General features: G+C 45.5%; 1 protein-coding gene across 3 annotated transcripts in view; it reads left to right on the top strand.

Moving 5' to 3' along the window:
- afg1lb (AFG1 like ATPase b) overlaps window positions 1-21,422 on the top strand; it is a 37,593-nt gene extending 16,171 nt beyond the window's left edge. For 2 of the 3 annotated variants that reach the window (XM_041860301.1, XM_041860300.1), the window contains 7 exons: window positions 1,006-1,107; window positions 5,434-5,516; window positions 7,670-7,740; window positions 8,071-8,171; window positions 18,935-19,075; window positions 19,519-19,626; window positions 20,790-21,422. In XM_041860301.1, coding sequence (XP_041716235.1) covers window positions 1,006-1,107; window positions 5,434-5,516; window positions 7,670-7,740; window positions 8,071-8,171; window positions 18,935-19,075; window positions 19,519-19,626; window positions 20,790-20,942 — 759 coding nt within the window. In that variant the 3' untranslated portion in view covers window positions 20,943-21,422. The remainder of the gene's footprint in view (window positions 1-1,005; window positions 1,108-5,433; window positions 5,517-7,669; window positions 7,741-8,070; window positions 8,172-18,934; window positions 19,076-19,518; window positions 19,627-20,789) is intronic. The other variant, XM_041860302.1, reaches the window with a different exon arrangement.
- Window positions 21,423-24,362: the final 2,940 nt, after the last annotated feature.

The following is a 24,362-nucleotide window of genomic DNA, read 5'->3' on the forward strand; positions in this document are numbered from 1 at the left end:
CCTTTCTATGTGGTAATATCATGGGCTAGATGATACCTTTTACCACTGATGTATGTAGTTAACACAACCACTAACCTTAAAGAGCGACTTAACGTACCGATTCCGCAAGTTACTCATTAAGAAAAACGAGATTTCAGTCTTAGCGGTGTGGTTCGATGTGGAAGCTACTGATGTTTGTCCACCATGAGACACCATAGGAACAAAACCAGTATATCTTCCTCAAAATAGTCAGAATGACTCTAAGAACTCAAGAAATCTGTAAGGAATTTTGATGTGTTTGCAGAGGAGGTTTTAGTCATGCAATTTTACATTTGCTAAGGTATTTGGTGCAGTATTTCTCAAGTTATAAAAAAAATATGCCACATGTTGTCATATGTAAACAAAGTCAGATCAGCTGCAGTGCTGGGCAGGTTTGTCTCACTGTCTGTGTGTTCTGCTGTAGGATTGGATATAGCGCAATCACCATGTGTATCCCTTGTTAGTAGGCAAGTGAGCATTGTCGAAATGAATAACCAACCCCTCAAATAAGTAATGACAATCTCGCTTACAAAAGTCTGTTTTGGACAAGACTGACTTTGACCAAAATTATCCTATTTACACTTAGTAATCAATTTTGACACTAGAATAAATGTTTCTGACTAATATCGATGCCACAGGCCGTTTTTATATCCGATAAATTGTTTATTGCCATCAGTTGCGCTTTAAAGTCATAAAGCACTCACACCCAAACTTCTATCTAACCATTGGTTGTGGAATGCACATGTTCTCAGGGGATTAAGGTTTGGTTTGGGGGTGTTTTTAATGAAGAGTTTCAGGGTCACTGGAGCTCTACTGTGTGTCCCCCTCCATTTTGGTCTTTCACCAGGGCCTTAAAGTCACCATACCCCAAAACCGCTCCCCTCTCCACCTCTTGCCCTCATCCTAATCCAGCCTCATAAGGAACTGTGAATGCCCTTGGTCCCATTCTGCCTCCTCTCTGCCTCCTCTCTGTCCCCTCTCTTTCAGACTCCCATGTTGCCCTTTGTGAGGCCATCTGGTTTTGGGGTGGAGTGGAGAGTTTGGGGATGCTCCCCTCCCAACAGTGGACGTCCTGCCAAGTTAGAAAGGGTTGGTGGGGGTGTGATCATTTACATTTTAGACATTTAGCAGACACTCTTATCCAGAGCGACTTACAGGAGCAATTAGGGTTAAGTGCCTTGCTCAAGGGCACATCGACAGATTTTTCACCTAGTCGGCTCGGGACTTAGAACCAGCGACCTTTTGGTTACTGGCACAGCGCTCTTAACCACTAAGCTACCTGCCGCCAGGTGTGATGAGGGTGGTTCCTCGCCCCCACTGGGTGACCCTAAATAGTTTGAATTAAAGCTGGAAGGGACCAATGATTCCATCCCTCTGACACTTTGGATGTAGAGTCAGTGTGTTTTGGAGTGAAGCCATGGTGTGAAAGGGGGAGGAGAGGTGAGTAGTGAGTGAGTGAGGGTGTGAAATTAGCCTCTGACCTCTCCTCCCTGTCACCTGAGCTGGAGTGTTAGGGGTTAATCCCTCCCTCTCCAGCGTGGATGTCTTATATCTCTATTGACTTCTGATTAGAGGAGACCCCAGGGACCCTCGAACCACCCTGCCAAGCCCCCCAAACCACCCTGCCTCTTCCCCCAACTAGCTACCTTGCTGAGCGTTCTGCTACCCTCCTGCCTAGCCCCCTCCTACTGCTCCCAGCGTTCACAGGGGTAGTTACAAGAGAGAGCGAGAGAGAGATCACACTCGTTTTGATCTGTCCTCTATCCCCCTCTTTCATTCTCTTCAGCATTTCTTTCTTAGGCGAGGAGACTGCATTCACTTTCTCTGTCCCTCCTCCAACTTTCTCTTTCTTTTCTTTTCTTTTCTTTTCTTGGTCTACCTCTGTTATCCCTATCTGCAGGCCCAAGGTCAGGAGATTTTTCCCTGTCCTCTTTTGATGCTGGAGAAATATGATAACCTTTATAAAACTTGAGTAGCTGTATTCTCTGCCCCCCCCTTCATCTATCCTTCCTTTGTGGTGGCTAATTGCTATGTATTGCAGGAAGTTCTTTTTAGAAAAAATAATAATAATAATACATTTAATAAATAAGTCGACCGTTGCAACATGTTCAGCTGCAAGGAAAAAATTGACTGAAATACTTGTTCCCCTCTAGTAAAGGCCTTTCTGTCTGTTGAGGACCTATGTAGAGGGGTTCGAAGAGTGCCCAGTAAATGAAAATTGATGGCTGCTATTGTCCCCCTGGCATTTAGTTACATAACAATAATGCTCCCTGTGCCTTGGGTTTTACTTTAACTCTTTCTTTTAAATAATTTCTTCACAACATAGCTTTCAAGTCATGTATTTTCCAATGGAATAGAAATAGCCTTGCATTTGTTGCTTTTCATGGACATTCTATCGGTGAAATGTAATGGCGTTCATTTCTTTCTTTTCCTTTCTGACTGGCATTCTGTCTTTGTTTTTTGCCCCTAGAATATTTGTTCTAAGTTTTTCTGTGAGTGCGTGCGTGCGTGGCAGGCCACCTCAGAGCCCCTGTGACAGGAGCTTTAATCTGATAATGGCTCATTTAGATCATGAAAGAGAGCAGCAGAGACTGGGGTTTTACACTCTCCACATCTCTCTCCATCACTCACTCCACATCTCTCTCCATCACTCTCCACATCTCTCTCCATCACTCACTCCACATCTCTCTCCATCACTCTCCACATCTCTCTCCATCACTCTCCACATCTCTCTCCATCACTCTCCACATCTCTCTCCATCACTCTCCACATCTCTCTCCATCACTCTCCACATCTCTCTCCATCACTCACTCCACATCTCTTTTTCCTTTTTCCCACATGTGCACCTACATTTATTTATATTTCTCTCCTTCCATTCCCCCCGTTTCTTGATTCCAGTCTCCCGCACTCGCTCGCTCGCTCGCTCTCTCTCTCTAACTGCCTCCCTCCTATAGGAGTACTGTTGTGATTGTCTGCTTCTCTCTGGAGCGCTAGTGGCCAGGTGCAGATGGGACACCCCCCTTACCCATGTCGCTGCATGTCGTGGGGGGTACGGGAGGGAGGCTCCAGCTGGGAGTGGGGGGGGTCTGGAGGAGTGGAGCTGGGGGTTCAGTGGGGCCCTGGATCACCTAAAGGCGGGCCCTGTGCTCAAAAGATGTTTCCTCAAGAGGAGCAGCCGAGGCAGGGGGAGGTTGTGAGAACGACCCCGTGGAACAAACCATCCAGGACCCAAGGCAGTCACACTTTAAGGGAATAGCTCATTAGGTGTAATTAGGGTGGTCACATTGTTATGCCCCCCCGTAGCGTCACTTGGAGTGAATAAATTCACCACACACACACCCGCTCCCCTCACCAGTTAGTGAAAACACTTTGATGTCAGAAGAGTCGTCCAGGACGGGCCAGCATAAAGGCACTGTTTTAGACTTTCTCTTTTCTCCCTCTCTTTCTCCCAACCCCTCTATCCCTCCCTCCCTTTTCTTCTCCCCCTTCACACAGGCTGTAAGACACACACGGATGAATGGACGACAACCTTTCCCCTCCAACTCCCGCCCCACACATACACACATTCTCTCCCTGCCCTCCCCCCAACTCTTTTTCAGCCTTCCCACCCCATGTTCTTTGAGGCCTGGTCAATTCTCTGGGCCCCCCCCAAAAAAAAGCATCAAATGTTTTCTGCAGTTGGTAATGAGGGAGTGGACCTCATCAGGCCACAGTAGTCAGCTATCCTTGGCTTTTGTTGCTGCTCAATGGCACCGCGCTCTTTGAAAAACTCAAAAGCAACTTTTTGAGGAGTGAGGGACAGAGAAAAGGGGGGGGGAGAAGCCACTGTTTGTATGCTAAACGGCTGTCCAGAGAGAGAGTGGTGGACAGCTTGGACAATTACATGATTGGAGCTACATGTTTTAGGATGACTTTTTCTAAAGAGACTCTGATTCTCATGTCTGTCATGGCTGTGTGAGAAAACAAGATAAAGCAAGAAAGGGTGCTCTTTGACTGGTGGCGAGCTATCCTGACAGTAACTGAATTGCTACCGGTTTATTGAAAAGGGATATTCAGAATGTGGTGTAGGATTTTGAGTTAGAGGAAAGTATGGCATATGAAAGTGTGTAATTAGGGAATAAGGTTATGTGGAGAAGTTGTAGTGTGGAGAGGAACATCCTAGCATGTGGGGGGCAGGATGGAGAGAAGAGTAGAGTCATAGGTGAGTGAAGTCTGCGAGGAAAGAGCGAGAACTTTCCAAACCCCTCAAGATGGTAATCATGTAATAACCGACAAGGCCTCCTGCTCATCTGATTAGAAATAACCAATGATGCCATCATCACTGATTGTGTTGCCTTCACGTCTCTCTCTCTCTCTCTCTCTCTCTCTCTCTCTCTCTCTCTCTCTCTCTCTCTCTCTCTCTCTCTCTCTCTCTCTCTCTCTCTCTCTCTCTCTCTCTCTCTCTCTCTCTCTCTCTCTCTCTCTCTCTCTGTTATTTTCCTTCAAGAGATGGTGTGAGTGACCCATCAGGCTTCTATAGGTAGACAAATCCAAGAGGGAAAAAAAGGAGGGAGAAGATTAGCGTTGGTTTTGTAATGCGACGCGGCGGTTGATGGCGCCGCCGAGGTGTTATTGCGGAGGGACTATTTACCCGTCGGCCGCGGCGCTGCTTGGTGAGGTCGCGGCTCGGTTGATGAAATGACATGTCCCTTTTGTGCGTGGGGGATGGAGAGTTTGTCAGGTTGTTATTAAGCCTGATTCAACCAATTGGCTCGGAGTGGGAACCCCGTTTGTGTGAGCGGGCGCAGAGATAAGAAGTTGACAGCGGCAGTAGAAGAATGGAGTATTTCCGTCTCCTTGCTTTGTGGTGATTGCTAATTATCCCACTGCTCAAGGAGGCCGGTGGCACAAATTCACTGATTTCATCATTTGCGCCGAGCTGTCATTGAATACTGATTCGCCTGGCACGGCGTTCGTTTGATGATATAATTTTTTTTTCTTCTTGTCTTTTCTTTTTTTCTGAGAATAGAGGAGATAATGATTATAGTGTGCCGTGCTCGCTGACATGTATCGCGTTGACGTTTTATACTTACTGGGAAAGTTTGAACTCTGCAGCAGAAGTTTCAACTCTGCTGTTCCACTTGAATAAAGAAAGGACTGTAGATCAGCTAGAAAAATACAACAAATGAAAACATGACAAAAACATGAGGAAGTTAGTAAAGCCTTAAAACATGACAGTACACTTACTGCCATACTTGTATTAGTTGCCAGCTGCTTCCTGTGTCACCCTCCTGTGGAAATGCTATTGTGCACCTCTCACTAACTCTCTCACTTACACATTTACATTTACATCATTTAGCAACTCACATTGGTTTTGGTACCGAGGTTGTTTTTGCCACATTGCTAAATCAACATGTTTCGTTTTTCTGTGTGTAGGAATACTGCCAGCCCATGGGCATAGACTCTGGGGTTGACTATAGAAGACTGGACCTACCTTCAGCAGGGAAACTCTACTACCTGTAAGAGAGTGTGTGTTTGGGCATGCATGCATGAGTGTGTGTACGCATGTATGCCTGCATGTGTGTTTTCTCTCACAATGTGAAAGAGGCTTTATAGCCACACTTCTACACTCCTAAATAATAGTCAGTCTCTGTGTGGGGCAGTATGGAGGAAACACACTTAGCCCCGTGCCTCTTTTTATGGAGATGGTTGGGAGAGTTGGCTGTTTTGATGTGACCCTGGCCTCCTCCCACGCCACTGGAAGGGTCAGTGCTGATTGGAGGTGCCTCACTTTGAACACACACGAGAGGTTCTCATGGGCCTGTATGTCACACACACACCTCCTGTTTACACAATCCCTGAGCTATAACACAGTAAACAAAGTGATGGCAACTATAACACTATTACATCAACACACATTTAAAAAATACTACAGTTTACTATAGAATACTACAGTACTTACAATATAATCATGTAGTAAACTGTAGAATACTATACTAAACACTGTCGTATCCCTCGATCATGTGTAGTACTTACTATAGCATTTTGTAATATACTGTAGAATATTATAGTAAATACTAGTGTTATCTGCAAAAAAGTAGTTTAACTATAGTAATACTACAGTATTTCTTTTTCATATCCTGCCCATTCCCCTCCCCCATATCCCAATTTGTGCCCCACATAAGTGAGAAACCTACATGCCAAGTATAGATTATATTGTGTTCCCTATAGGTTATAGAAAAGAGCAGAAGCTTTTTTTATTATTTCTCCATTAGGTTTCCTCAAGGAGAAAGCCCCCATTTCTATGTCAAAAAGAATGCAACAAAAACACTATAGTAAATAACACAGTAATATCCACAAAAACAATACAGTCCGCAAAAACATTATAGTATTCTACAGTCTCCAAAAACACTACAGTAATTACTATAGTATATACTACAGTTTTTGTTACTACAGTATTTAAACTATAGTTAACTGTAAATACTACAGTATACTACAGTATTCACTGTAGTGTTTTTGCTGACTTTAGTCCGCAAAAACACTACAGTGAATACTGTAGTATTTATACCATAGTATATTATAGTATTTTTTTCATGTGGGAACCTAACAAAACGCACACACTAACTGTTCTGCCAGTTTGCATTTAATATGAGAGAGGAGACCGAAGGGGAGAGAGAGAGCAAGAGATAGACAGACCGAAAAGGACAGAGGGAGTTAGGAGTAGGTAAGTACAGAGTAATGCCACTAACCTACAGTGACAGTACGGCCACTAGCCTACAGTGACAGTAAGGCCACTAGCCTACAGTGACAGTACGGCCACTAGCCTACAGTGACAGTAAGGCCACTAGCCTACAGTTACAGTAAGGCCACTAGCCTACAGTGACAGTAAGGCCACTAGCCTACAGTGACAGTAAAGCCACTAGCCTACAGTGACAGTAAGGCCACTAGCCTACAGTGACAGTAAGGCCACTAGCCTAAAGTGACAGTAAGGCCACTAGCCTACAGTGACAGTAAGGCCACTAGCCTACAGTGACAGTAAGGCCACTAGCCTACAGTGACAGTAAGGCCACTAGCCTACAGTGACAGTAAAGCCACTAGCCTACAGTGACAGTAAGGCCACTAGCCTACAGTGACAGTAAGGCCACTAGCCTACAGTGACAGTAAGGCCACTAGCCTACAGTGACAGTAAGGCCACTAGCCTACAGTGACAGTAAGGCCACTAGCCTACAGTGAGAGGGAAAGGGACAGATAGAGGAGTAGAGAAATACAGAATGATTGAGTTTGAAAAGGCAGTCCTATTCTTCCCATTGCCTGTACACACACACAGAGTATGAATAACATTGCCATTGCTCATTGCGTAGCCAGAGATTTCAAGTGCCTTCCTCTTTCAGTGTATGCAAATAAAACAAATTGCACTCCTCTTTACCTGAACGAGAGTTAAAACACACGCACAGACAGACAGATTCAATCTGCCACGCATTCACAGGCTAATGCTTGTGTTTACAGTCTAACATCCCGTTCTTTGGAGATGGAGTGAAAAGCTAAGTACCCCCCCTCCTTCCCCCTCCCCGCACCCGCTGTTTGATGTGGCCACTTCAGCCTTATTAATTTCATATTCTATTATCCCCCTCTTTCTCTCTTCCTCATTGTGTGTGTGTGTATTTGTGCGCAGCACCAGAGAGCTTGATGCAGAGGCCTTCATGGATACGCTGTTTCAGGAGCTGGCTGTGAAACAAAACAATGGTAGGAAGTTAATGTACCTCTTGTGAAAAAGATAGAGGGGGAGGAAAGGGGGGAGAGAGAGAAAGTAAAAGGGCGAGAGAGTGGAATGGAGAGTGTGGAGATTGAGAGACAAAAGGATGGGAGAAAGAGAGGGAAGGGGGAAATGGAGGCAGACAGAACATGTCCACTTACATGATTGGAACTTGCATTACTATAGTAAAGGAGGGTGAAAACTAGTAGGCCCAGTGATATTGAGGCTAAAATAGTGGCTATAGTTTCAGTATTGAGTTGATTTCTGTGTATGATGAGCTATATGTTGGGTCAATTAATCGTGTGTGTGTGTTTCCGTAGTAACGGGTCCCAGGGTCCTGACGGTGCAGGGCAGAGAGTTGAGACTGGAGAAGACCTGTGGAACCATCGCTGACTGTACCTTTAAAGAATTGTGTGATAGAGTGAGTTACTTACACAACCATCTGCTCTACAGTGAGGTAAAAAAAGTATTTGATCCCCTGTTGATTTTGTACGTTTGCCCACTGACAAAGACATGATCAGTCTATAATTTTAATGGTAGGTTTATTTGAACAGTGAGAGACAGAATAACAACAAAAAAATCCAGAAAAACGCATGTAAAAATTTTTATACATTGATTTGCATTTTAATGAGGGAAATAAGTATTTGACCCCTCTGCAAAACATGACTTAGTACTTGGTGGCAAAACCCTTGTTGGCAATCACAGAGGTCAGACGTTTCTTGTAGTTGGCCACCAGGTTTGCACACGGGGATTTTGTCCCACTCCTCTTTGTAGATCTTCTCCAAGTCATTAAGGTTTCGAGGCTGACGTTTGGCAACTCGAACCTTCAGCTCCCTCCACAGATTTTCTATGGGATTAAGGTCTGGAGACTGGCTAGGCCACTCCAGGACCTTAATGTGCTTCTTCTTGAGCCACTCCTTTGTTGCCTTGGCCGTGTGTTTTGGGTCATTGTCATGCTGGAATACCCATCCACGACCCATTTTCAATGCCCTGGCTGAGGGAAGGAGGTTCTCACTCAAGATTTGACAGTACATGGCCCTGTCCATCGTCCCTTTGATGCGGTGATGTTGTCCTGTCCCCTTAGCAGAAAAACACCCCCAAAGCATAATGTTTCCACCTCCATGTTTGACGGTGGGGATGGTGTTCTTGGGGTCATAGGCAGCATTCCTCCTCCAAACACGGCGAGTTGAGTTGATGCCAAAGAGCTCCATTTTGGTCTCATCTGACCACAACACTTTCACCCAGTTCTCCTCTGAATCATTCAGATGTTCATTGGCAAACTTCAGACGGCCCTGTATATGTGCTTTCTTGAGCAGGGGGACCTTGCGGGCGCTGCATGATTTCAGTCCTTCACAGCGTAGTGTGTTACCAATTGTTTTCTTGGTGACTATGGTCCCAGCTGCCTTGAGATCATTGACAAGATCCTCCCATGTAGTTCTGGGCTGATTCCTCACCGTTCTCATGATCATTGCAACTCCACGAGGTGAGATCTTGCATGGAGCCCCAGGCCGAGGGAGATTGACAGTTATTTTGTGTTTCTTCCATTTGCGAATAATCACACCAACTGTTGTCACCTTCTCACCAAGCTGCTTGGCGATGGTCTTGTAGCCCATTCCAGACTTGTGTAGGTCTACAATCTTGTCCCTGACATCCTTGGATAGCTCTTTGGTCTTGGCCATGGTGGAGAGTTTGGAATCTGATTGATTGATTGCTTCTGTGGACAGGTGTCTTTTATACAGGTAACAAGCTGAGATTAGGAGCACTCCCTTTAAGAGTGTGCTCCTAATCTCAGCTCGTTACCTGTATAAAAGACACCTGGGAGCCAGAAATCTTTCTGATTGAGAGGGGGTCAAATACTTATTTCCCTCATTAAAATACAAATCAATTTATAACATTTTTGACATGCGTTTTTCTGGATTTTGTTGTTGTTATTCTGTCTCTCACTGTTCAAATAAACCTACCATTAAAATTATAGACTGATCATTTCTTTGTCAGTGGGCAAACGTACAAAATCAGCAGGGGATCAAATACTTTTTTCCCTCACTGTATCACTCTCTCGCCCCTCTCTCTTTATTTGTCTTCATCTCTCTCTCTTTCTCCCAACTCCACCTCTCTCCTGCTTGTTGTTGTATCTCTCTCTCTTTGTGTTGACTAAGCTCTGCTAGTTTAAAAAAAATTGATATTTAAAATTATTTAACCCCTTTTTTCTCCCCAATTTCGTGGTATCCAATTGGTAGTTACAGTCTTGTCCAATCGCTGCAACTCCCGTACGGACTCGGGAGAGGCGAAGGTCGAGAGCCGTGCGCCCTCTGAAACACAACCCTGCCGAGCCGCACTGCTTCTTGACACAATGCCCGCTTAACCCGGAAGCCAGCCGCACCGATGTGTCGGAGGAAACACTGTACACATGGCGACTGTGTCAGCGTGCACTGCGCCCAGCCCGCCACAGGAGTCGCTAGTGCGCGATGGGACAAGAATACCCCTGCCTGCCAAACCCTCCCCTAACCTGGACGACACTGGGCCAATTGTGTGCCGCCCCATGGGTCTCCCAGTCGCGGTCGGCTAACGCTCTGCTACGTTTTCTCTTTCCAACCAGATCCCACTATTCTTCCTAATTCTTTCTCTCTTTTTGCCCTCATTCCCCCCTTCTCTCTATCTCTCCTGTGTTTTTTAACTCATCCACTCATAGTACTTTTCCTGCAGCTTTTTGTACGTCCTTCATTCTGTCCTTCCTCTTTGTTTCTACCTCTTCTTCTTTTTACATTTTTCTAGCTGATTCTCGTTCCTTCTGCTCTCGTCCTTGCTCCCTCCTCCTGCCCCCTCCAATTCTATATTCATTTATCTGTGCGCTGTTCAATGTCAAAGACTACAGGCTATTTTTAATTGTTTTTGTTGAGCAGGGAATAGCATTGGCCTTTTAGTGTTTCTACACTGAACAAAAATATAAACGCAGCATGTGAAGTGTTGGTCCCATGTTTCATGAGCTGAAATAAAAGATCCCAGAAATGTTCCATATGGACAAAAAGCGTATTTCTCTAAAATGTTGTGCACAAATTTGTTTACATCCCCGTTAGTGAGCATTTCTCCTTTGCCAAGATAATCCATCCACCTGACAGGTGTGGCATATCAAGAAGCTGATTAAACAGTATTATCATTACACAAGTGCACCTTGTGCTGGGAACAATAAAAGGCCTCTTTAAAATGTGCAGTTTTGTCACACAACACAGTGCAACAGAGGTCTCAAGTTTCGAGGGAATGTGCAATTGGCATGCTGACTGCAGGAATGTCCACCAGAGCTGTTGCCAGAGAATTGAATGTTAATTTCTCTACCATATGCCGCCTCCAACGTCATTTTGGAGAATTTGGCTGTACTTCTAACCGGCCTCACAACCACAGACCACGTGTAACCACGCCAGCCCAGGACCTCCACATCCGGCTTCTTCACCTGCGGGATCGTTTGAGACCAGCCACCCGGAAAGCTGATGAAACTGTGGGTTTGTACAACCGAAGAATTTCAGCACAAACTGTCAGAAACCGTCTCAGGGAAGCTCATCTGCGTGCTTGTCGTTCTCGCCAGGGTCTTGACCTGACTGCAGTTCGGCGTCGCAACCGACTTCAGTGGGCAAATGCTCACCTTTGATAGCCACTGGCATGTTGGAGAAGTGTGCTCTTCACGGATGAATCCCGGTTTCAATTGTACCAGGCAGATGACAGACAGCGTGTATGGTGTTGTGTGGGCGAGTGGTTTGCTGATGTCAACGTTGTGAACAGAGTGCCCCATGGTGGCGGTGGGGTTATGGTATGGGCAGACATAAGCTACGGACAATGAACCCAATTGCATTTTATCGATGGCAATTTGAATGCACAGAGATACCGTGACGAGATCCTGAAGCCCATTGTAGTGCCATTCATCCGGCTATCACATCATGTTGCAGCATGATAATGTACAGCCCCATGTCACAAAGATCTGTACACAATTCCTGGAAGCTGAAAATGTCCCAGTTCTTCCATGGCCAGCATACTCACCAGACATGTCACCCATTGAGCATGTTTGGGATGCTCTGGATCGACGTGTACGACAGCGTGTTCAAGTTCCCGCCAACATCCAGTAACTTTGCACTGAAGAGGAGTGGGACAACATTCCACAGGCCACAATCAACAGCCTAATCAACTCTATGCGAAGGAGATGTGTTATGCTGCATGAGGCAAATGGTGGTCACACCAGATACTGACTGGTTTTCTAATCCACGCCCCTACTTCAAAAAAAAAAAAAAAAGGTATCTGTGACCAACAGATGCATATCTGTATTGCATGTGAAATCCATAGATTAGGTCCTAATGAATTTATTTCAATTGACTGATTTCCTTATTGAACTGCAACTCAGTAAACTCTTTGAAATTGTTGCATGTTGCGTTTATATTTTTGTCAATGTATATCCTGCATGAGTGGGACCATTAACATGAATAGCTGCTCTTTCACCTAGTCGTACCACAGTCTACTGTATGAGTGTACACACATAGAAAGTTAATTATCATTTGTAAAATGTGTGTGTGTACGTGCGCGTGCATGCATGTCAGATATAGAGACAACCCTCTCGTAGCATGACGCACATGGGAGAGTACAATGTATATATTTGTTAATGACGTTACTATCCTGTATCTCCACTCAGAGAGGATTTACTGGGCGGTGCACCCCGAGGTCGGAGTTAAAGCCCAATACTGGCCAAATACGACCTTCACAAAGGTTACGTACACATTGCACTAGGGAATCATTCATAAAATAGGAAGTGCCCATTTTAAAGCGTTTAAAACCAATATACAGCGCATTCGGAAAGTATTCAGACCCCTTAACTTTTTCCACATTTTGTTACGTTACTGCCTTATTCTAAAATTGATTAAATTGTATTTTTTCCCTCATCAATCTACGCACAATACCCCATAATGACAAAGCAAAAACAGGTTTTTAGACATTTTTGTACATGTATAAAGATAAAACGGAAATATGACATTTACATAAGTATTCAGACCCTTTACTCAGTACTTTGTTGAAGCACCTTTGGCAGCGATTACAGCCTCAAGTCTTCTTGGGTATGACGCTACAAGCTTGGCACACCTGTATTTGAGGAGTTTCTCCCATTCTTCTCTGCAGATCCTGTCAAGCTCTGTCAGGTTGGATGGGGAGCGTCGCTGCACAGCTATTTTCAGGTCTCTCCAGAGATGTTCGATTGGGTTCAAGTCCGGGCTCTGGCTGGCCCACTCAAGAACATTCAGAGACTTGTCCCAAAGCCACTCCTGCGTTGTCTTAGCTGTGTGCTTAGGGTCGTTGTCCTGTTGGAAGGTGAACCTTCACCCCAGTCTGAGGTCCTGAGCGCTCTGGAGCAGGTTTTCATCAAGGAAGGTTCTCCCATCTCCACAGAGGAACCATCGGGTTCTTGGTCACCTCCCTGACCAAGGCCCTTCTTCCCCGATTGCTCAGTTTGGCCAGGCAGCCAGCTCTAGGAATAGTCTTGGTGGTTCCAAACTTCTTCAATTTAAGAATGATGGAGGCCACTGTGTCTTGGGGACCTTCAATGCTGCAGACATTATTTGGTACCCTTCCCCAGATCTGTGCCTCGACACAATCCTGTCTCGAAGCTCTACGGACAATTCCTTCGACCTCATGGCTTGGTTTTTGCTCTGACACGCACTGTCAACTGTGGGACCTTATATAGACAGGTGTGCGCCTTTCCAAATCATGTCCAATCAATTGAATTTGCCACAGGTGGACTTCAATCAATTTGTAGAAACATCTCAAGGATGATAAATGGAAACAGGATGCACCCAAGCTCAATTTCGAGTCTCGTAGCGTCTGAATACTTTATTTTTAACACATTTGCAAAAAATTCAAACAACCTGTTTTTGCTTTGTCATTGTGGGGTATTGTGTGTAGATTGATGAGCAACATGTTTTATTTAATCCATTTTAGAATAAGGCTGTAATGTAACAATGTGGAGAAAGGGAAGGGGTCTGAATATTTTCCGATTGCACTGAATGGTCACTATGCCAGGGTTCTCCCCAAATAAGTGGGGCGCTGCTCCATCTTGTCGGCTTGGCTGCGCCACTATGTAAAGATTTCATACCAAATGAAACTGATATTTAGTAATGATAGGGTAACTATATTTGATCGCTAATGATGACATTGTTGTAACTTTGCGAAAGAGGCCGTTCATAAATTCAGAGCGTTATCACGCTCCTCAATTCATTCAGTGCATTTCAGTAGAAGGCTATCTTGACACAGACCACACTCAGGACGCACAGAGTGCACCCAGAGTATGGTGTTGTCGAATCATACAAACTTAGTAACGACAGTCAAACAAAAGTCAAATGACCAAAGTTGCTAAACTTGCTAGATAACCTCCCTCAACTAATAACAGAATATCTCCTATATTTGGCTAAATCAAGTTGATGATTATAGAGAAGATAGCACAACAGCTCATGAGTAACGGGGAGATGAACACGACTCAGGATAGGACCCAGATGCAGACACAGGAGACGGAAGATTCAATACACAGCGTCGTTTATTAAACCGCCGGTCGAGGACAGGTGGAGGTTCTTAACCAGGTCAGAGTCTGACAGGTACAGGGCGGCAGGCAGGCTCAGTGTCAGGGCAGGCAGAATGGTTTGGCAGGCGGGCTCAGGGTCAGGGCAGGCAGAATGGTATGGCAGGCGGGCTCAGGGTCAGGGCAGGCAGAATGGTATGGCAGGCGGGCTCAGGGTCAGGGCAGGCAGAATGGTATGGCAGGCGGGCTCAGGGTGGACTAGAAACAGGAGTACGGAAAAATACGCTGGTAGGCTTGACGAGACGAACTGGCAACAGACAAACAGAAAATGCAGGTATAAATGCACAGGGGAAAATGGGAGACACCTGGAGGGGGGTGGAGACAAGCACAAGACAGGTGAAACAGATCAGAGTGTGACAGAGATGAAGAGTGGAAATGGTTTAAGGCATCTTAATGGGGACCAAATCTGTTTAAAAAAACATCCATATCTACTCTCATACCGTTTTTTGATCACACATTCTCTACCGAAGCTCTCATGTGGGCAACAAGTAGGCCTCCGAGACAGCGCAGAGAAGCGGGGGAAATGTTATAGCGGCATTTTGACATGCATAGGCGAAAGAAGTGCTTTGATAATGCATTGCAGCCTATGGATTATAGAATAAAGTTAGTAATTGTCATGTGAGACAGGAGTCAGGATTTTGGGTTGAGTGGAATTAGGACTGGATAGGAAAATAGCCTAGGCTCTAGGACAGGAAAATATAGGATTTTTCCTCATGCATCTCTGAATTGTTAACAGATTTAATGTCTGTGACAGAGATACCTATTGTGATGTCACGAGAGGCTACACAGCTTTCAGCGGGATTGCTCAAGTAGTGCAAGGAGACCAGGTTCAACCAAAACAAGGATTTTATTAAAGGTCTTGGGAAACTAACGAAAGTATAACACAATACTGTTCTCTGGTGGCTCTTAAGGGTTAACAGTTCAGGGATGTCTCTTCCACATCCAAAATCATAACTCTCCCTCGCTCAAATAACTTTTCCCCAGTCTTACTGTCTTCCACGTTGCAGCTAGTGGCCAACCCAGCAAAACGTCCTTCCAAATGTCCCACACGTATTTCCACAGGTGCATATATCCAAAGGTGAGTATTTCCCAAAGGTAAGTATCTCCAAATCCTTATATTCCTCATGGAAGTGGACGTGCAGCACTCTTGTCCTTCCGAGAGCCCAGCTTGGAGACTGTGTCTCTTCCCTTCCAAAACCTTCAGCTCATCAGCTCCTCATTGGTTTCAGCTGCGTGGGAAGATTGGCCATAGAGGGTTGGAGTTCCCGACCATACCAGCAGATGGAGCCATAGCTGTCTGGGTTTGCAGCCATCTCAGGGGGATGTAACGTCCCTCCAGGACACAGCCTCTCGTGACATCACACATCCCCCTCCTCGGGACCGACGTCCTCGTCGGGGTAAAGGCAGCGAAGAAGGCATCACGCCGGGAGAGGGCGTCCGCATTGCCGTGGTGCTTGCCAGCCTGCTCTCTCTTCAACTCCTCCACCTCTAGGACCAGGGACTCAGCCTCCTGTTGTCTCTCCTTGAGTTTCTTACTGAACGCATCAGCCTTGGTTTTAGCAGAGTTTAGCTTCTGTTGAGCAGCTTTCAGTTCCTTCTCTCTCTCTGCCTCCGCATTCTTCATCTTGTTCTCCAACACCTTGTACTTCTCCTCTGCCTTCTTCTGGACCTCCTTACTACTGCGCAGGGTCTCCTCACACTCCTCGATGGTCCTGCGCAGCCTCTCCAGCTCCTCCTGTTGCTTAGGGAAGGAGCTCTGTTGGAGTTTAGCCTGGAGGATATCTAACTCTTCTGTCTTCATGTCTAACTGTTGCTTTAACAAACGATACCTCTCAGCGGTCCCCTTCAGACCAGACAGTTCTTTGTCCAGATTCTGTAGCTCCGTCTCTGTGTCGGTCTGGGCACCTGCCATCCCTATCAGAGCCCGGGCGGGAGTGAGTAGCTCGGAGGATTGCACCGGAGCCTTCCCAGGATGAGTCTTGCCTCTCCGTTTCCGCGGTACTCGGGTTATCCTCTCCTGAGACTCTCTCCAGAGTGGGCAAAAGGCTGGGCAGTCTCGTCCAATTAGGACAGGGACGGGGAGGGAATCAACCACCCCCGCCGTCGTGTGTATGGTTCCCCGTGTGCTGGTCATTGTAAGTTCAGTAATGGGGTATTCTCTGGTGTCCCCATGGACACAGGAAACTGGGAGGACTTTCCCGGGGTCAGACACGTTGGGCCCACCAAATCCTTACGCACCAGGGTGGCCCGGCTACCAGAATCCAGTAAGGCCTCCACATCATGGTGATTCACAGTTACCGGGCAGGTGGGGGGTCGATCTGGGCCGCCATCTACGACTCCCAAGAGCGAGGCAAAACGATGTGTGGGTGCTGAGCTGGAGGACTCCGCAGTGGGCATAGGTTCATCGGCTGGTTTCCCACACTGCCAGGAGATATGTCCCATCTCCCCACACCGGTAACACTGTCGAGGTTCCCCATCCTGGTGTACTCTTCTTGGACCCGCCTGGTTTCTGGCTCCCCCTGGAGCCGGGATAAGTCCTGACGCGGCGGGGTTCGAGACCTTGGGGGTCCTTTGGACGGGTTCTTCCCATTTGTGGTGGGGCCGCACTCCTGGGGTCTTTTTCGGGGAAGCATTCATCATCTCCGCTGTGGCCTGGTACTTTTCCACAGCTTCCACGGTCAGATCAGCCGTGGTCAAGGCCTGTTGACTGATGAACCGTTTTGCCTCATAAGGCAGGGCGCGTAGGTAACGATCCACCACAACGGCCTCCACCACCGCCGCTGCTGTATTCCTCTGCGGATCCAGCCATTTCCTTGCGATTCGGACAAGTTCATGCATCTGCGCCCGAGGAGGTTGGTCTGGTTGGAAGGTCCAGCTGTGAAAGCGCTGGGCCATACCAAACTTTGTGAGTCCATATCTGCTGAGGATCTCAGACTTCAGGGCATCATAGTCAGTAACCTGGTCAGGGCCCAGGTCCCGGACAGCATTCAGCGATTCCCCGGTTAGAAAGGGGGGCTAACAGACCAACCCACTGTTGCTTGGGCCAGGCTTCCCTAGTGGCCGTGGCCTCAAATGCATGCAGGTATGCCTCAATGTCATCGGTAGCTCCCCATCTTGGATATAAAGTCACTTGCCTTTATTGGGCGGGTATTTTGGACCACCCTCTGTCTCTGCAACTGCAATTCCTCTGCCTTCAGAAGGTTGGCTTTCTTTTGCTCCTCCAAGAGAGCCACGTTTGCTTGCATCTGGGCTTGCTGGCCAGCAACAAGGGCTTTCAATATGTCCTCCATTTCAGTCGGCGTGGAGCCTACGGCCAACTTGGAAAACTGGGTGATCAAACCTTCGGTATCCTCCTCTGACATGCACTATTAACGCTTGGCGTGCCCGTATTCTCCACCATCTGTGATGTCACGAGAGGCTACACAGCTTTCAGCGGGATTGCTCAAGTAGTGCAAGGAGACCAGGTTCAACCAAAACAAGGATTTTATTAAAGGTCTTGGGAAACTAACGAAAGTATAACACAATACTGTTCTCTGGTGGCTCTTAAGGGTTAACAGTTCAGGGATGTCTCTTCCACATCCAAAATCATAACTCTCCCTCGCTCAAATAACTTTTCCCCAGTCTTACTGTCTTCCACGTTGCAGCTAGTGGCCAACCCAGCAAAACGTCCTTCCAAATGTCCCACACGTATTTCCACAGGTGCATATATCCAAAGGTGAGTATTTCCCAAAGGTAAGTATCTCCAAATCCTTATATTCCTCATGGAAGTGGACGTGCAGCACTCTTGTCCTTCCGAGAGCCCAGCTTGGAGACTGTGTCTCTTCCCTTCCAAAACCTTCAGCTCATCAGCTCCTCATTGGTTTCAGCTGCGTGGGAAGATTGGCCATAGAGGGTTGGAGTTCCCGACCATACCAGCAGATGGAGCCATAGCTGTCTGGGTTTGCAGCCATCTCAGGGGGATGTAACGTCCCTCCAGGACACAGCCTCTCGTGACATCACACTATGTAGTGAATTGTGCATAGGCCTATCAAATTTGTGACTGTCTGAAGTGTCACAATGACTGCTCAAAGAGGCACACGTTATTTTATAGGCTATACTGTATGGGTTTCCTGTAGGGTTTATTAAATGTGTTCGGTTCACGTGTGCAGTCCGTCGGTTTCAATAATACGTGTGCTTTGAATTTCTGGTGACTTTGTGTGAAGTAAATACACTATGCTAAAGCCTTCCATGTGACAACCTGTTTGGATAATGTGCTATTGCATTTTTTGCTATCTGCTGCTGCCTATGTTGTGTATTTTGTGGAATAGCATTAGTGCTTTGGGGGAAAATGTTGTAATTTCCCGGGTCTTGTCATTTTAAAAAAATCTGAAAATGTGAAGTGTTCCAGGGACAGTCCCAGGATTCCGGTTAGCCATGTTAATCCCTACAACAACATTATGGACTAAACATTAAAGTCTGTTTGCTGCAGGATTATTTTGCCTGGACAATATCGGTCAAATTAAGATCCTACATCTGTACTTGTGGAAGTGTGTTTAAACTCCTGCGTGTGTGTGTTTGCTTATCATTCCTGTCTTTGTATGTTCCAGTCAGTGGGTGCCAGTGACTACCTGGAGATGGCCCAGGCGTTTGACACAGTGTTTATCCGTCATGTCCCCATTCTTACCCTCACCCTGAAGGATCAGGCACGGCGCTTCATCACACTCATAGACAACTTCTATGACAACAAGGTCAGTGTCAGTCACACTGCATTGGGAAACGTTGATATTTTACATTTACATTTCTTGTCATTTAGCAGACGCTCTTATCCAGAGTGACTTACAGGAGCATTTAGGTTTAAGTGCCTTGCTCAAGGATCTTTCACCTAGTGGGCTCGGGGATTCGAACCAGCAACCTTTCAGTTACTGGCCCAACGCTCTTAACCACTAGGCTACCTGTGTTTGGTACTGCTGCCTAGGTGCTTCCCAATCTGTACCTGTTTGTAACTCAAGTATTTGACATACTGCCATGGTCCGTAGCTGCAGGGTCTATACTGTACTGTTTGTTGTAGGCGTTTACTATGTGCAATAGCATCCCCTGTATCCATCTATCCACACTCTATCCTACAGCAGGTGTCACTGTTTCACTTTAGTTGTTACAGTGTTGTTACCGTTCCATTGTCCATCTGTCCAAGGTGAGGGTGGTGCTGTTAGCTGATGCCCCTCTGGACAGGCTGTTTGTCCACTCTGGTGGGGAGGACAGCCGCGACCGCCTGCTACTGGACGACCTGGGCCTGAGCGGGGTGAGACCACACGGTCCAACCATAACAAGACCAAAACATAACCAAAAACACATTCCTTGATGTCGGGTTGAAACCAAAATTATTGTCCAATTATTTAGTTCTGAACAGAACCATAATTTTTAGTATCGTTCCACTGTTCTGACCAGCAAAATAAAGTTCTGAACCGGTTCGAACCCCCAAAAAAGTAAGTTTATATTGTTCCTTTCTGTTCCTTTTTAAACCGCTGAAATCATTTGTATTTTATATGCAGCCCAACATTCAATTACTTCACCAATCAGTGCGGATAGAGCAGTTTGCTATGGAACGGGCAAGCTATAGGCCTAGTTGTTTCCATGCATTGGACAGACGAGTAGGGCGTGAGATGCAACTGAAATTTTGCAGGTGAGGAGAGAGAATTAGGCCCACAGAATTATACCTACGGAGGAGCGGCTTCTATGAAGGAACTTTGAATGTCTTTGAACTTCCAAGAGTTGGCTTAACGTTGGACCAGAGCTAGCAGCTAACAAGCTTGTGTGTGCAGAGCAGCACCAGAATCAAAGTAAAAAACACATCTTAGCTTTTTGCAGTTAATAAATAAATCCAATGTGAAACGTACTATAGTATCCTTAACTAGCATTGAAAAAGTTCATCCATTATTCTCTAATTAGAAATCTCTCTCCCTAATTTCTGAATCATGCTTGTAACGTCAGTAGGCTACAGTAGCCTATGCTTCGGAGGGGGAGGAGCAGGTAGCCTACACACACACTGGCAAAGACTTTCAGCTGTCAGGCCAGGCAGATGCTGGAAGAAGTTTCTGAGTGACAGAGTGAGGGCTTTGCATAGGCGTTTTGTTGAATTATTTTTTTTTTTATCCCGGAACGTAAAATAACTATTAACCGGTTTCCATGCTTTTAAAATAACGGTTCTGTTTCGGAACAGTATAGATCACTTTCACTCCTTGTTCTGATTCTGTTCCTCTGAAAAAAAAAAAAATGTCGGTTCCGTTTCCTGAACCAGTTCTAACCCCTGCTTGATATAAACATTTGTGTTTGTGGTTTGTTAACCCCATTGTCTGCTGCTGTGTTCGTGTTACATTCTCTTTGTGGTCATGTTTGTGTCGACCCCATTGTTTTTGGTTATGGTTGTAGTTGAGTTAACCCCACTGTCTGCGGTCCTGTTTGTAGGACGCGGGGGACCGTCTGTCTCTGTTCACAGCGGAGGAGGAGATCTTTGCGTTCCAGAGGACCGTCTCCAGACTGACCGAGATGCAGACGGAGATGTACTGGACCCAGGGGGACCGCAGTAACACTACACACACACAGAGAGGATCACAGTAAAGTAACCCCAAAGACCTCACAACACATAGAGGGGACACGTAACCAACAGCAACTTCTCTTTTAGGCTGAAGTACAATATAACCAGCCAAAATACCTCATAAAACACAAACAATTGGTACAGGAGGGATCAATAAATTGTATCCCTTTACTGGGTAGTATAACGTGACAAGCTAAAACACCTCCCAACAGACAGTCAGTCAGTCAGTCAGGGAGATGAGAGCTAACCATAGAGATAGAGGACTTTATTTTTAGTGCCCAAAAGGCCATTTTAGCATGGGCAGCGCCATTGAGGACTTTCACCGTTTTGAAGTAGTCAACTGGGTAGAGCTTCCTATGGATTAGGGAAGGATCACATAATTCCATCCAGGTCACCAGGAGGGATCAGTCCCCGTGAGGAAACATTTCATAACTGCAGGTGGCAGTAAATCACCAACCTTGGATTTATACCTGTTCAAACAACACACTCTAGGTGGCAGTGTGCACCCTTTCAGTTTGTTTTCCAACTCAATAGAAGTATTAGAAGAAGAAAATTGACTACTTCAAAATGGAGATGGCCTCAATGGCGTCACAGATGCCATAATGGGACATACAATGATGCGATGTCTATGTAAGTCTATGGAGCTAACCGATAAACACTCCAACTTTACTGACCTATCTCCCTCACGTAAAGGGAACTGACGGGAACAAGAGAAACTCATTCAAGCCCCAATATTAGTCTTACTAAAACATACATGGAGAACAGAGGGAGGTATAGCTACTTAGCTAAGCAGAGCAGGATAAGGGACGACACATCATCAGTAAGAGCTGAAGGGATGGAAATATGAACTGAACAAATGTCCTTCTCGGTGGATAACTACCGCCCCCTATGGTTGGTTTTGAACTGTGCCACTGAATAATAAACAATGATGTGCTGTACATGTAATTACGAAATGTATAGATGAAGGAATTAATAGCACTGAGTATACTTGAGGGATTGGTCCAGATGTATTTGTTGACTTGTGCAATGTGTGTGCTGATACTGTATGTAGCCAGCCATCTGCCCTGTAAAAATGCAAAATGTAATGTATTTGTGCCTACTGTTTAATAAACCATGCAGTAGAATCTAAAGGTGAAAAGTAAAGTGTCTTGTGCCTTTTTAGGGATGAAACTGCAAAGGCAAAACATACATTACTACTTAACTATTTGTCTTAGCAAATGTTGGATGATTTAAAAAAGTAAAAGCTGCACACTAGTAGCTCCGACAGTGTTGTATTTGAGACCACCTAAAGCGAGACCGATTCAATGCCGAAACAAAGCGAGTCTGAGTCAAGACCAAGACCGGAGGGGGGGCGAGACCAAGTCGAGACCGGGAGGGGGACAAGGGGTCAGAGACCGAGTCAAGCCCGAGACCAGAAAAATGCGAGTCCAATTCAAGACCATGATTGTAATTTTGTCAAATCACCACCATAATGAGTTCAAAATGTCCAGTATTTCTGTGTTCATATTTCAGAACAAGATATGAATTCTTTAGACATTCAGAATTGTGAAAAAATGCATGCTGAGGGAAAACACTCTACAAATTATTACTATCCCAAACACAGTGGGGAACAGTGGGCCTTCTACGCCTTAGTCTCCCGAGTGGCGCAGTGGTCTAAGGCACTGCATCGCAGTGCTAGCTGTGCCACTAGAGATCCTGGTTCGAATCCAGGCTCTGCTGTAGCCGGCCGCAACCGGGAGACCAATTGGGCGGCGCACAATTGGCCCAGCGTCGTCCAGGGTAGGGGAGGGAATGGCCGGCAGGGAGGTAGCTCAGTTGGTAGAGCATGGCGTTTGCAACGCCAGGGTTGTGGGTTCGTTTCCCACGGGGGTCTAGTATGAAAATAAAAAAGAATAATGTATGCACTAACTGTAAGTCGCTCTGGATAAGAGCGTCTGCTAAATGACGTAAATGTAAAATGTTCAGTGAAGGGCTAAGGATTTATAAAATAATGATTATAATAGTATAACAATGATAATTATATTATTATTTTCAATTATGTTCTGATTTAATCTCTTCAATTTTTGTTGGAAAAGAAAGGGTTAACACTGGAGAGTATGAAGAAAAAAAAAAACGAAGTCGCTCTGGATAAGAGCATCTGCTAACTGACTAAAATGTAAATGAGAGAAAAAAAGATCCAATCAGGATTTTTCTTTGCTGGTCTAGCTAGCTAAGTCAGCCATTGGCTAGGTCATCAGAAGCTAGATAAAGACATCTGCCATTTAACTGTATTAGGGCAAAATGTTGGAGTGACAGTGGAATCAACCAATCACGTTTTGACTTAATGGGTGGGACTGTTTTTTCGAAAACATATGGAATCTTCTGCCTTCTTGAAGGCCAACAGGTCACTGTGCAATGGCGAGAAGTGGTCTAGCTAGCTAGCTTTTGTTGGCTAGTTTGCAGCGGCTGCAGCAGGTGTTATCAAAGAGGATGTTGTTGCTGATTTGTTAGCTTATCTCTTTTCAAGAATAACTTGCAACAATAAGTTAAGTTTCAAATGATCATCATCTGGTGAGTGGAACTGTGTTTTTTATTGCAGCACGCTTGCTGTTAGCAGTCTCTTTTGAAAATAACTTGTGTGTGAAACATTGTTGCATTTAAAGTGGATCTGACAGCATTTTAGCAACATGAAATCCCCCAGGAAGAATATGTCACTTTAAAACAAAAATTCTGACAAGCAACCACTTTTAGATATGGTCATTTTCACGTTTTCATAAATTCTTAATGTTTGGGAATTACGGATACTAATTCTATAGCAATATATAGTGGGAAAGCGGCCATGCGTTTGGACAATTAATAGACACTGCAGTAAATAAAACCAAATAAAAACATCTGTCTTGTCCAGGACCGGAGACTACACCGACCGGTGCGCTATAGCAAATCAGAGCTACAGTAGGCCTTTATACAAACAAGTAATTTGCAACACGGGCAGCCATCATTCACTTTGAACCTTACTGTGTGTTTACAGGCAGTTGCAACAGCGCAACTTTAAAACATTAGAACGCATTCGCCAAAAGCCACAAAGTACACCTGAATGAATTTCTGCAAATATGTAAACACCACGGGAGTCCTCTTACATTCGGGAACTTTAGTCCTATTGATCAAACAACCGTGATAAGGTAGGCTTTCTCTCCCTCAGTTGTGCACATCAACAAGATCAACAACTAACACTAGCCAGAGCAAGATGAGCTAAAATCTAACGAAGGAACATTAGATAAACCCTCTCAAACTTTTTCAGCTAGTTGGCCATCAAAATTGCACTGATAAACGATAGGGAATTGTAGCCTCCTCGTCCTTCTGCAGCTTGCCTGCCAATGCATGCTTATCTCAACCAAGCACCTAATCTAACTGGCTAGAGTTGTCTAACTTGCTAGTTACCACTTCCAGACACAAATGGGAGAACA

The sequence above is a fragment of the Coregonus clupeaformis genome, chromosome 33 (genome assembly GCF_020615455.1).
Source record: "Coregonus clupeaformis isolate EN_2021a chromosome 33, ASM2061545v1, whole genome shotgun sequence".
Lineage (NCBI taxonomy): Eukaryota > Metazoa > Chordata > Actinopteri > Salmoniformes > Salmonidae > Coregonus > Coregonus clupeaformis.